At 39.8% G+C, this 13,419-nt stretch overlaps 1 protein-coding gene across 2 annotated transcripts in view; it reads left to right on the top strand.

Annotated features, from left to right (window-relative positions):
- The window catches only part of jmjd1cb (jumonji domain containing 1Cb), a 204,330-nt gene extending 191,894 nt beyond the window's left edge, over positions 1 to 12,436 (top strand). For both annotated transcript variants that reach the window (XM_041816362.1, XM_041816363.1), the window contains 14 exons: positions 79 to 231; positions 701 to 790; positions 1,220 to 1,344; positions 2,120 to 2,348; positions 2,520 to 2,740; positions 3,126 to 3,518; positions 3,675 to 3,843; positions 4,413 to 4,503; positions 4,643 to 4,773; positions 6,473 to 6,595; positions 7,247 to 7,386; positions 7,476 to 7,652; positions 8,232 to 8,363; positions 10,988 to 12,436. In XM_041816362.1, the coding sequence (XP_041672296.1) occupies positions 79 to 231; positions 701 to 790; positions 1,220 to 1,344; positions 2,120 to 2,348; positions 2,520 to 2,740; positions 3,126 to 3,518; positions 3,675 to 3,843; positions 4,413 to 4,503; positions 4,643 to 4,773; positions 6,473 to 6,595; positions 7,247 to 7,386; positions 7,476 to 7,652; positions 8,232 to 8,363; positions 10,988 to 11,080 (2,267 nt within the window). In that variant the 3' untranslated portion in view covers positions 11,081 to 12,436. The remainder of the gene's footprint in view (positions 1 to 78; positions 232 to 700; positions 791 to 1,219; positions 1,345 to 2,119; positions 2,349 to 2,519; positions 2,741 to 3,125; positions 3,519 to 3,674; positions 3,844 to 4,412; positions 4,504 to 4,642; positions 4,774 to 6,472; positions 6,596 to 7,246; positions 7,387 to 7,475; positions 7,653 to 8,231; positions 8,364 to 10,987) is intronic.
- The last annotated feature ends 983 nt before the right edge of the window (positions 12,437 to 13,419 follow it).

Here is a 13,419-nt window from a genome sequence, read left to right as displayed (position 1 = left end):
AGGCTTTCATTAAAAACAGCAGATAATTTGATTAAATCACACTAGCTTTAAATAACACCAGTTTTGTTTGTGTTTCAGCCAAAATGGCGTGGAAGCGAGCGGTGAGGGGAGTTAGGGAGATGTGTGACGCCTGCGAGGCAACGCTCTTTAACATCCACTGGGTCTGTCAGAAGTGTGGCTTCGTTGTCTGCTTGGACTGCTACAAGGCCAAGGAGAGAAGGAGCTCCAAAGGTCAGTTGTGTGTTTGTTTGGACAGTTTGGAGCTGAATGAAAGGCCAGAGAAGCAGTCTATACAGGGAGTCCAACATGTAGTCATGTCACAGAGGAGGTGGATTAAAGGTAGCCTTAAAGGTCAGATAGAGCATCAAGGTTTTTAAGTTCAATAAAGAATCCTTTTTTCTTTTTTTTTCAATGTTTATCACCCTAATTTACCACCTGTTCACATCATAAGAGGATTGGTTTCATTGAAGCACAGCAAAGCACTTTAAAAAGAGGTTACCATCACTTATTGAAAGTATATACTTACTTTTGAATGCACAGAATATAGATTTAATATACTTGATAATTGATCATTGAGTATTGAGTTTTATAGAAGGCTTCAGTTTGATGCATATCTCTGCAGGCTCATTCAGTCCCTGTTTCTATTATAAAAAAAAAAAAAAGTGTATTCTGAACTTTTCCTGTTTGTTTTTGTGATCAGATAAAGAGCTGTACGCCTGGCTGAAGTGTGTCAAAGGTCAACCCCATGATCACAAACACCTGATGCCTACACAGATCATTCCTGGCACAGGTATGGTACCATTCAATGCTCTTTATCTTCCTATTGTAACATTCTTAAACATGAATACATTATACCGCTATGTTGCCAATACAATTGAATTTGAAAATCTTAGGAGCCCAGTTATGAGAAAGTTCTTGTTTCTGATGACTGCTGATTGATTACAGGGCAAACTCCTGCACAGTGTCCAAAATGCACAAACTAGACAATATTTTCCCTTTTGCTAAGCAGAATTTGTGAAGAAATGTGACTGATATCTAGTTTTCATAAAGCTTCAATACTAGATCATTAAAAAAAACTAAGACTGTGTTCTTTTATCACTTGAATTTGAATAACCTTCACTGACAGGGCTGTGCAACTTTGATACAGATTCTGTGTTAAATTCATTGAATTCTTCCTGCTGAAATAACTAAAATCTGCTCCATCTTCTTGGTGTTTCAGTGCTGACAGAGTTGGTGGCATCCATGCACTCTCTCAGAGAAAAACACAAAATCAAATCCCACTGTCCCTGCACCAACAAACAGAACATCCTCAGCAAACTACCAGCCACCAATGGAGTCTCTCAGGTACTGCTGATTAATGCTCAAACTTTATCTTACTGTAGCCCCCTTAGGGGTTCAATTTTAGATACCATGTCAAGCACAGAGGAGCCAAGTCAAATAAAAGTTTATCTACAGTGCATTCAGATCTTCTTCATTTTTTCAGTTTTGTCATGTTGCACCCTGATACTACAGTTGAAAAATGTGTTTTTATTCTACTTAATCTACTCTAAAATACCCAACTATAGTAACTTAAATTGGTTGGACGTGGTTTGGAAAGGCACACATCTCTCTATAGAAGACCTCACAGCTGACAAAACCAAGCCATGAGGTCAAAGGGACTACCTGCAGAGCTTAGAGGCAGGATTCCTGACAGGCATGAGTTTGGCACAACCAGGACTCTCCCAAGAGCTAGTCACCTGGCCAACTGAGCGATCAGAGGAGAAGGGCCTTAGTAAGAGAGGTGTCCAACAACCTCATGGTCAATCTGACTGAGCTCCAGAGGTCCTGTGTGGAGATGTGAGAAAGTTCCAGAGGGACAACCATCACTGCAGTCCTCCACTGATCTGGGCTTTATGACAGAGTAGCTAGATGGAAGCCTCTCCTCTGTTTAAAACACACGAAAGCCCACTTGGCTTTTGATAAAGCTCCAAATGAAAGCCAAGTGTGCTGTCATTATTAATTTCAATGGTAGAACTTTTAATAAATCAGGAGCTTGTCCCTGATTTGAAGGAGTTAGAAGTTAATCACACTTCCATTGAACTTTCATCCTCAAAATTAAACTTGTCACCTTCCCCTCCAGGTTCTGCAGAACGTCCTGAATCACAGTAACAAACTGTCTCTCGTGAAGGCTGAGCCAGGCTCTCAGCAGAACTCTGACCAAGGAGGAACCAAAGCCGAGACCAATGGAGGAGGGGGGAGCAGTCCAGGCAGCGACCCAGGAAGCTCCCCTGTCACCCCACCAGAGTCCCAGTCACCGCTGCACTTCCTGGCCGACCTGGCCGAGCAGAAATCCAGGGAAGAAAAGAAAGGTAAGGGGATGTCATGTTAAATTTAGAATCAGCTCAGTATAACCATCAATCATTGTTACTTTAGTGAGTACTTCTGATCCCTCAGAAAGTCTTTTAGAGTGAAATTTGAGTAAAGAAGGTATTAAAAAGATGGTGATTACTAACCTGTCTCCCCTTTATCATCATCCTCAGAAAACAAAGAGTCAGTGCATCTGGGTAAAAATGTGAAGGAGGATAAAGAGGGGGACAACCTGGAGGTCTTGCAGCAGTGTAAAACCACGTCGCTGGTGGCTAACAGCACAGAGCAGGGCTCCACACTCAGAGATCTGCTCACCACCACTGCAGGGAAGCTGAAGCTGGGCTCTACTGACGCAGGGATTGCCTTTGCACCAGTCTACTCTACTGCTTCACAGGTACGCACACTGACAGGATGCTTGTTGCATTGGTAAAAACCAGAGCAGGGCTAGAAATATCTAGACCAATCTATATCCATCTTTCTATCTGTAGCCTGTGGACTTCTGGGGGTTAAAGGGGTCGGGACATATTTGTATGTGATTGAATCAAAGAGGGGAAAAGCTTGTCAAGTTGCATTTAATTTTTGTATCATTCTGTGAGCCTTGGGCAAGCTACCTAAAACCTCTCTGCAGACTGCAGGTTTGAAAAATCTGCTTTATAGACCGCAAAAACACCCTTTTTTACTCCTCCCCTGGTTAGGCACTGTACTGCAGAGCTTTGTCAAACTGAGAAATAAATCTGGTTTAAATCATACAAAAATAGTATTTTCTTTACTGTCTACAGACTGGAAAAGGCGGGCGCACCATGCCCAACATCCTTGATGACATCATCGCATCAGTAGTGGAGAATAAAATCCCCGCCAGTCGGCAGAACATCACCACCAAACTGTCTATCAAGCAGGAGTCGATGAAGCAGGAGTCAGTGAAGCAGGAGCCCATCACGCAAGGCAGCAACAACAACAACAACAACAGCAGCCCGGCTCCTGCCAGCACTGAGGATGTCAAACCAGACAAGAAGAAGCCAGCGTCTGTTACTGCAGCACCACAAGAAGAATCAGCCAGTCAGTATCCAGATATCCCCCACTGCTGGTTAAACAACAGACGGTTACTGTGGCTCAAAGATCACAGGAACCAGAACAACTGGAAGCTGTTCAGAGAGTGCTGGAAACACGGACAGGTACGTACCAGTCTTTATAACCATCACGTCAACTTGAAATATAAATGTGGGGTACTTCTTGACTCTTGTATTTTGATAAATTAAAAGTAAAAGAACTATTCTTAGAGTAAACAGTAGATAGCTGCAGAATACTAAAGTTTTTTGTTTTTATTTCAGCCTGTGTTGGTGTCAGGGATCCATAAGAGACTAAACATCTCTCTGTGGAAAGCTGACTCCTTTAACCAGGAGTTTGCTGATCACCAAGGAGACCTCCTGAATTGCAAAGACCAGGTGGTGTCCAACTCTGGGATCAAGGAGTTCTGGGATGGATTTGAGGACATCAACAGTGAGTTTCACTGCTTCTGTTTGATCAATCAGAGAGCTGCCGTACATTTTATCACCATAAACACTGCAAGGAATTGGCAACTAACTGAATAAACCTTACTGTTACCAGTCAATTACATTAATTCTAAGTATTTCTATTGATGTAGGCCATTATGCCGGTCAGAAGTTGTGTCTGACCTGTAACACAGCCTCCCCCTGTGGCTGTAGCTTTGCTTAAAGAGACTGCTCTCCTTGGATCCAAAGCACTGCAGTCACATCTTGCAGCCCTATCCAGAAAATGTACAGCAGATTAAGTTGTATGTAGGCTATGGCAGGCTAAACAAACACATTAACAACACTGAAACAATGTGCAAACCACTAGTACAAACCTGCAAGCAGGGACTGAAGACTGACATTAGCTGCCCTCAGCATACCAGTGTTTGGTGTTTTAATTGTGGACTCTGATCCCATGCTTAGAAAATGTGCTCAACTTGAACTTTAGGAGACTTAATCGACAGAAAAACGTGTCATCAGGAACACCTTTAAACTGTGTAATGACCTGCTTTAACTTGAGTCATTCTCCTTGCTCAGAACGGCCCAAATCCAAGGACGGAGAGCCGATGGTGTACAGACTGAAGGACTGGCCCTCTGGAGAGGAGTTTATGGCCCTCATGCCCTCAAGGTTTGCACACTCATCTTTACTCTTGTCTCTTGTCTCATCTGAAGGTTTTAAGTTGCAGAATCACATAGAAAGGCCTCTGCTATATCAAGTTCAACAGATTCAAACATGACTGTGAGCTTAAAGAAGTGCTTTTTTCCAGATATGATGACTTGATGAAGAATCTGCCTCTGCCTGAGTACTCTGATCCCGAGGGAAACCTCAACCTGGCCTCCCACCTGCCCTCGTTCTTTGTCAGACCAGATCTGGGGCCCAGACTGTGCTGTGCCTATGGTAGGTGTCAGTTATGTAACTTCACATGAAAAAACATTCATCAGTTCAGCCCACTTCTCTTTACAAGAAGGACAAAATCTGTGGTATTTCTTTCAATACAGTTAGGTGGAATACACACTTGGCAATTTTGATACACACTAGAGGATTTTCAAATCTTTTGAAAAAAATAGGAAACTCCAGACATGAGAACAGGCTTGATAGATTTTTGACATTTTAATCCTTTTAAACACCCAGGCTTTGTAGTTCAATTAGACCATGAGTCAACAGTGCACTGATCGGAGGTAGGATGCTCCAGAGCAGTTTTGATTTCTGTGACTAAAACTGTGACTAAAAATGTTTTCCAACAGCTTTTTTTTTTGCCATGACAAAAACTAGTCTAAGGTTAGACAAAGATAGATCTGTGATGACTAAAACGGACAAAAAATTATTTACATTTTTGTCAGGATGACTAAAACAAGACTAAAATGTAATTTAGTTTTCATCAGACATTAAAAATCTCTGATATTTCTCCACTGTGGGTAAATCTGCCAAAAACAATGCATCTGTTTCTCTTTTGCCTCTCAGCTGAAGAGAGCAGGGACCCCAGGTTTAACAGAGTGCATAGAACACACTTGCATGAATTGGTACTGGATTTAGGCAAGAGAATAAATTCTTGGACTTTAAGTAAAGACTTTAATGTGAGGACTTTTTATGGACTAAAACTAGACTAAAATATTTTTGAGTTTTCATTGACTAAAAGTAAAAAGGGAAGAAATGACTAAAATGTGACTAAAACTGAAAGAAGTAACCAAAAGACTAAGACTAAAATTCAAAATAGCTGTCAAAATTAACACTGCTCAAGAGTCATTTATATCAGACTTCTTTGATATTTATGATTTAAGATCAGGGAGACCCCAACTTGATCTTATTAAATAATCGTGTTGACACCTCACACTTGAGGATTACTTTGGACAGATAAGTTTTCCACAAGCCTTAAATCAAGACATAACCCAAAATCATTGCAGGTCCAAATGTGGCCCTAAGTCACACTTAAAGTCATTTAGTTCGTGGCCATCATTAAAAAGCAGGTTAAGAAATTGCACTAAAAAAAACATTGAAACAGTATTAAAACCACAAATTCATCCTGTTTGACTCAAACAATAACCGTATTGGTTGCCGAAGTCAGAAAATGTCCGACTCAGAAAGATGCGAGAAACTAACCCAGACTTTTGCAACCACTTATTTAAAACACTGTGATTACCCTTTTTTACTGCAGAACCCAGAGGTCTCTAGGTATTTTTTAAATTAATTTTTTCGGTACTCTTGTGGATTTCCTTGCTCATGTTAATGGCTGCATATGTAAACCGACCACTTATAATTGAAGGAGAAGAAATATGCTGAATATTGGCAATGTATTTGTGCAATTTTGACAGTTTGTAAGAGTTTGCTTGCAATTTTAGGTAATTAAAACAAGAAACGATCTGGTACTGAACCTCTTGAACTTACTGTTCAAGGAGTCCAGTGCTCATTGCTTTATTAGTTGCAGTGGTATCAAATACATGTCAGTTTTGATTTTTATTAGATTTCGAAGTAGTATCAACTTTCAACTTAAACTATTAGAACAACTCCAGTAAATATACCCTCCCTGCACATGTAATATCAAATATATCGTATTTATTTAACATCTCATCTACTTTTGTTTTTGTATTTTCCACTGAAGGTGTAGCTGCGTCTCAGGACCAGGACTTTGGGACTGCCAACCTCCACGTGGAAGTCTCAGATGTGGTCTCTGTTCTGGTTTATGTCGGAGTAGCCAAAGGCAACGGAGTCCTGTCTAAAACTGGTAAGACTGAGTTCATTCTTTAGCTGCAGGGTTTTTTGAGTTTGTGAAGGCAGAGGTGCTTTAGGGACATCTAGATTCTTCTTAACAGTGCAGCTGTCACCACTCAATGTGACTGAACCCATGAGCAATAGCAATGCTCTACGACCTCAGTTCATCTCTGAATTCAAAATATGGACAATAATTTTGATATCTTAAGTCTCACAGCCTTCCTGCAAGTGCTCTGTATTTTTAAAGCACCAGAACATGCATCCAATTTAGTAATTTATTCAGCTTCCACATCTATGTAGGTTATGATTGTAACCAAGGTGTTTATCTAGTGGGAAGTGAAAACTCGTGGAAGGTTTTGGACCTTCTGAAAAACTGAAGAGGTCCCAGATTCTTGCCTTTGCCCGGCTATTTGGTCTTTTTTTTTTGACAGGACAGATAAAGAGAGACAGGAAATGTAAGGGAGTGGGGATGGCATGCATGAAACAGCATCAGGATCAGAAGTCAGTCCTGCTGCCAGTATGACAAGGACTGCAGCCTCTTCCTGACTGACTTTACTAAACCAACTCCCAAATGCACCGAGCTTCTGATCAGAAAAATATGGCTCCTAAAAAACAAATAAAGTTTAAAAACGCTGATTTTGTGTCTTTGTGTTTCTGTGTGTAGGAGTGTTGAAGCGTCTGGAGGAGGAGGATCTTGATGAGGGGGTTCGAAAGAGGCTGAAAGACTCCAGTGAGACACCGGGGGCACTGTGGCACATCTACCTCAACAGAGACATGGACAAAGTGCGAGAGTTCCTGCACAAGGTAGGCACACTGAAAACCACTCTGATTGATACAAATATGTTAATATCAGATCAGGTTTAACACCTTTTACTTTCCAAACACCTCGTCAGGTCTGTAAGGAGCAGGGATTGGATGTTTCAGCTGATCAGGATCCAATCAGAGAGCACGGCTTGTACCTGAGCAGGAAGCAGCGACAGCGGCTGCTTGATGAACATGGAGTTCAGGGCTGGACCGTGGTTCAGTTCCTGGGAGACTCTGTACTGATACCTGCGGGGGCCATGCACCAGGTGGAGGCTGGCAGCTTTGTTTTTGTCTAAAATGACACATTAACTTCAGATTTCACAGAGATGATATTTTTTTTTTTTTTCTTAATTCTTCAATACAAGTTGTTTTGAAACCACACAACATCATTTTTTAATAATTAATAGCAACAACAAGTACAGAGGCTTTAAAATAACAGATCTGTGATCATATTTTTAAACCAAAAGTGCTGTTACCAAAACAAGGAGATCAGCGTAGGTCCAAATTTACTGGTTCTGCAAACACTGACATTAAGGAAGCCTTTTTGTATTTCATAAGTGTGCAAGAGTTTGCATGCATTATTTGGTGATTAAAAACAAGAAACTAACTGGCCACCTTGGACTTATATTTTTATCTCTGTTGTATTAAAACAGATATTAATATTGTTGTTTTCTACTAGTATCATATTTAAGTGTGAATTCTGGTATCTTGAAAACCCTAATATGGTGTTTTCATGCTTTTTAGACCTTAAAATATGATTTTCAGCATCTGTCGTGTTCATGTTTGTTTTCAGACTTCAGGATCAGTAAAATGTGCTCACCTTGTCCCTCTGTTTGGTCTTACAGGTGCAGAACCTCCACAGCTGTGTTCAGGTCATCAACGACTTTGTGTCTCCTGAACACGTGGCCAACTCGTTCCACCTGACTCAGGAGCTGCGGCCAAACAAAGAGGAGGTCAACTATGAAGATAAACTACAGGTGAAACCTATTGTATGGATTAGAAGACTTAACAACAGTAAATTAATGTCAGACAGAAATTTAAAAGGTTTCCCTGAACCACAAAGAAAGGTGCGCAGATGCTCAAGTGGTTAAAGTGCGCACCATGTATGCAGGGGGATTCGAGTCCAGCCTGTGTCCCTTTGCTGCATGTCTCTCCCCACTCTCTCCCCTGTTTCTGAGTCTATCCACTGTCCTGGCATGAAAAGGCCCAAAAATAAATCTTAAAAAAGAAAAAGAAAGGAAAACAAAGGGGTCCACACACTTGAAAAGCTCATGTTTTTTTAGTTTGTTTTTCTTCTTCTTTGGAATCCAGCACCAATTTATTGATCTGTCTTCTTTATTTTTGTATACATAGAGTAATGATAAAACTAAAATATATTGAACTTTAAAAAAAATCAAAATGGAAAAAAAAAAAATTTTCATTACAATTAAGTAAATTTGAAAGTATAAAAGAGAGTGTGCTGGTGTGGCGCAGGGGATGGAGCAGGTGCCCAAAAGCAAAGGCTTTAGCCCCAAAAATAAATAAGCAAATAAAACAAATACAAAAAACAAACAAGGAAAAAATTGTACTGTCAAAATAAAATGTAAAAATGTGACATTAAAAATCTAAAATCACTTTAACAGCACATAGATTGCAGTGAACCTCCTGACACTCCAGTGTGATTGTAAGAACAGACAAAGTATCAGAGTGAATCATCAGAGATGTTCAGTGGACATTTTGTCCTTCTGCTCTGACTCCACTCACACACTCATTCTCCTAAAGACAGGAGCTGTGAAACTCTGAGTCACCGTCTCTTTGAGTGAACTCTATCACACCGTCAGTCTGCAGGGAGGAGTGAAGTAGAGACAAAAAGCTTGGATAGCTCTGCTGAGTTCCAGTCTGGAAACTGTCTGAATGTTTGAACTGATGAATGAATTATGGAAGGATGTCAGGCTGGATCTAGAGAAGAGCATTCATAAAACCAGAATTTTAAACTTCAGTATAAAACAAGTAAAAACCAAAGGGCAGGACTGACACGTAAAAAAGTAGTGTTACTTTGTGGCCAAAATTGACATAATTTTTTACTATTTTTGTGTAAATCCCGACAAAGGACACCTTAAAACAAATTAGTTTACCCAAAAAAACATTCTATGAATTATTGGACCCCAAGTTGGGAACCAAGGCGTTACACCCTCAGGCGGCTCTCAGTCGAATAGAGCCCACTGCTGCTCAGTTCAGTCCTCCGCTGCTGTTTACTTCTTGTTTTGAATTGAGGACTCCGTTCATTTAAAAACATAAAAAACATAAAAAAACATCCATACAGTATATTCACTAAACAGTAAACTAACGTTTTGGTTTCATTGACGAATTTCACATAATAAGGGGGAAAAGCTGTTAAAAGTGGCCTTCTTGGTCTGGGATTTTGCAGTGCAGCTTTGCCCCTTTCCATTTAGAGATTTCTCCAGGATCTCTGAATCTTTTGGTGGTATTCTCAGGATTCCTCCTTTTATACCTAATAATGTTACGATCAGCTGCTGACCAACTAATATGTGGAATGTTCCTGGTGTTTTTGGCATTCTACAGTATTCCTTGTCTTCTCCTTGTCCAGTCCCAACTTTTTTTGTAACATCTTGTGGGCAAAAAATTCAGAAAATGGTTATAGTTGCAAAAAAAGTTGTATCAGGTTGCGCTATGGCTGTATGGAGTGTTGGTTTGAGTGCATAATTGGTGCAAAAATTTTGGAAATGGCATTTATCTCAGGGTTTATGTTTCAGCACACTTTAGTGGCTGCTTCTCACTGCAGCCACAGTGATGTTAAAAAAGCCCACCACTCCTTAATGTCTCAATTTACTTAAAAAAAAAAAGCAGACAGCTCAGAGGAAGTTTTCGTGTTTACTGCCCCCTTATTTCCTTTTAAATCAAGCTCATTTTTCTGTGGTTTGGTTCGCATCGTAATCTTCGATCTATTTAAGTTCCCCATTTGCTTTTGAAATAGAGGCAGCTCTCTATCCAAACAGGAAGTCAATTATTCGTAGTTCAAGACCGTAGAAAAATCAGAAAGGAAATGCAAAAGTGGAATTTCAGTAAAAGTGAATGATTTATTTATGTGTCAACAAAACAAGCACTTAACAACAACATAATATGTCACATTTGCAGATCATTTATTAAAAAAGGAAAAGGCTAAAGCCAGTGGCTTATTTTTGCCCATCTTGCACCAGAAATTGAATGAACCATATAACTGCAATGCAGTGAAAGATAAATGCATGATATTTTGAATTAAAAAGGCCATTGAGGTTAAATTGATTTTTTTTTACATTTTAACCTCATAACAGGAGAAAAGTTATAAAAATGGCAGAAGAGATACCTGCACACAAAACAAAGCCCACAAGCTGAAAAAAAAAACAATCAATGTCTCTGTAATTTAGACTTGAGTGGTCTTAGTCCTGGACTTTTTGTGCCTTTTTTAGTTGAGTCACATTGTTATATGGGTATCTCTACAGATAATAAACCAGTGACTACACATCTCTCTTTGTAAAGTGTAAGCAAAAGGTTACAAAACAGCATTATTGTAATTATTCACAAAGATGAATAAAAACTCTCTCCTCGTTGTCCTTGTCCTCAGGTGAAGAACATCCTGTTCCACTGTGTGAAGGAGGCGGTGAGCTCCCTGAAGAGAGGCAGCTCAGAGGACGACGACGAGGAGGAGAACTCATGACAGCCCCTCGGCCTCCTCTACGCCTTCAGAGAGGGACACGCCTCCCGCCGGCACCTGGCTCACCCCGCAGACTGTGTGAGCTCTCCAGGTGGCACCCAGCGAGGCACACCCACCTATATCACCACCCAGAACCTTCAGTGCCAAGAGGAGAAAAAAACCCTAACCGTGAGGCTCTGCTGAGCTGACGGGGATTAAACCAGATCACCACCATCACCTCATCTTTGTGTTTGACGGACTCACAGCACAAAGAGGACACGGGCAGCCTTAAAACGCCACTACGCTGCAGTCAAAGTGCACTACAAGCCTCCTCCAAACCAAACTCTCATGTAGTCTGACTGAAGGTGCAGCCTGGTGCTCTAAACTACACTTCACAGGTTTGATGGAGACGCTGTAATCTGCTGTGGATTAGAAAGGCCGGGAGGTTTAATCCCCGTCTGCTGGGGCAGCAGCAGCCCCGCTTGGATGGACGATTTCGCCGATCATGACAGCATCACCAGCAGCCAGCAGCATCAGGACCCAAACTGTCATCTCTGCTGTTAAAAAAATGAATAATAAAAAAAAAAAAAAGATGTGAGGGGAAAAATGCAAAAGAAAATCTCTCAGATGTTTGAGCGAGCAAGCGTCGAGCTGTGCCGCTCCCTCGTTTAGTGTTCCTTCTGTAATCTGTCTGTTCTCGTCCTTTCGTTCCACTTCTATCTGTTGCTGTTTGACTTTTCTTTTTCATACTGACGTTGTTTTATTTCCTCTGTGAAGATGTATTTATTTTATAGCTCTATGATATGCGATGTTATTGACAGAAAAAAGCATTAATGTAAATGTGACCTGTACAGTTTCTGTTGTTTTCTTTGCTCTGTGATTTTCAGTTGTTATACGGCTCTACTGTGATGGAGGACACAAACACAAACATAATGCCTGTAACTTTGGGAAATGTCGATGCTCTACAGTCCTCATGCCATACAAACATTTTTGAAAATGAACTGCCAAACTATTGTAAAGACTGTAAAGTTGTATTATGTAAAGAAAGAACAAAATGGCTTCTACTCCTCAGCATTTTATGAAAACAAAAGTATTTGCTGTAAAATGAATACATTTAGAAAAAAAGATGTAATTTATTTAAGAAAAGAATGAATTGTCTTGTTTTTGTTTTGTTAAGATTTACTATGGTGAACTTTTGAAGTTAAAAAAGAAATAATGAAAAAGTTTACTATAATGTGTAAATATATACATATATACATTCACTGAGGTATTTTTTTAAAACATGGCTTGCTTCAATTTCAAATTTTAAAGTGCAAGTGTTACATGCTTTGTACATTGAAGTTCAAAAGGGTTTTACATTTTCCATTAAAATGGATTTATCAAACATCTTAATGCATCCGCTCTCTTTCTTGTTTAAGTCAGTGTTGTGCTGAAGTATAGCAGGACTCAACAGCTTGTTTTTACTATTTAGAAAAATCTGCCTGCACAGATTCACTTATAATCCAAAAATTTAGTTTTTAAAATTTCCTCAAACATTCCTCAACTGAAAAAGCCTGCAGAGTTAAATAGCATTCACTCCCAAACACTCCATGAAATTGCATAAAAGTTGAAGCAAATTCCCCCAAAATTTCAGAGCAAATTCCGTCTAAAATTTCCAATCAAATTGCCCCAAATTTTACAAATAAATTCTTCCAAAATTCCATGGAATAAGATGGAAAATTACCGCACAAATCTCCCCGAAAATCCAAACCAATTTCCTAAAGTTTCCATTAAACTTAATTTCCCAGAACATACAAATACATAACCCAAATTTTCATAAAAATGCCTTAAAATTTTCAAAGGAAATCTCCTCAAAACATCAAATCTAACTCTCCAGTAGTGCAAACATATCCAGGATATTTTTTAGGAAAAAGTCCTAAAAGTTTGAAGCAACCCCCAGGTCAAAATTCAGTCAAATAAAACTTCTCTGAGTTTCGAAAATTAAGCTTCAAAATCATAAAAAATGAGGCAGTAAAATCTGCTCCAGGATGATGTGGGTGTGTCTGTTGAATGAGATGAAGCCACGCCCACTCAGGAGAAAAACTGTCCTCTCAAATAAAAACATGCTACATTCTGAATTGAGGAAAGCTCTCACGCTATTAGCCCTGACCTTTTGTTGATCTATAGACCTGTGGCTGATAGATTTGGCAAATTTACCTCACAATGATCAGAAAAACAGCATTTAACTGACTTAACTTTCAATGAAGGCAGTGACATCAGCTAACAACAGACTGTACTGAATGAACTGCTCTGTGATTTTATATTGTAGCGTTAGAGGGGCGGGGTCATCATGAGCCCTCATATTGGCCCCGCCCACATTAAAC

The sequence above is a fragment of the Cheilinus undulatus genome, linkage group 20 (assembly GCF_018320785.1).
Source record: "Cheilinus undulatus linkage group 20, ASM1832078v1, whole genome shotgun sequence".
Lineage (NCBI taxonomy): Eukaryota > Metazoa > Chordata > Actinopteri > Labriformes > Labridae > Cheilinus > Cheilinus undulatus.
Note: the sequence above shows the minus strand (reverse complement) of the source record. Positions and strands in the feature narration are given on the sequence as shown.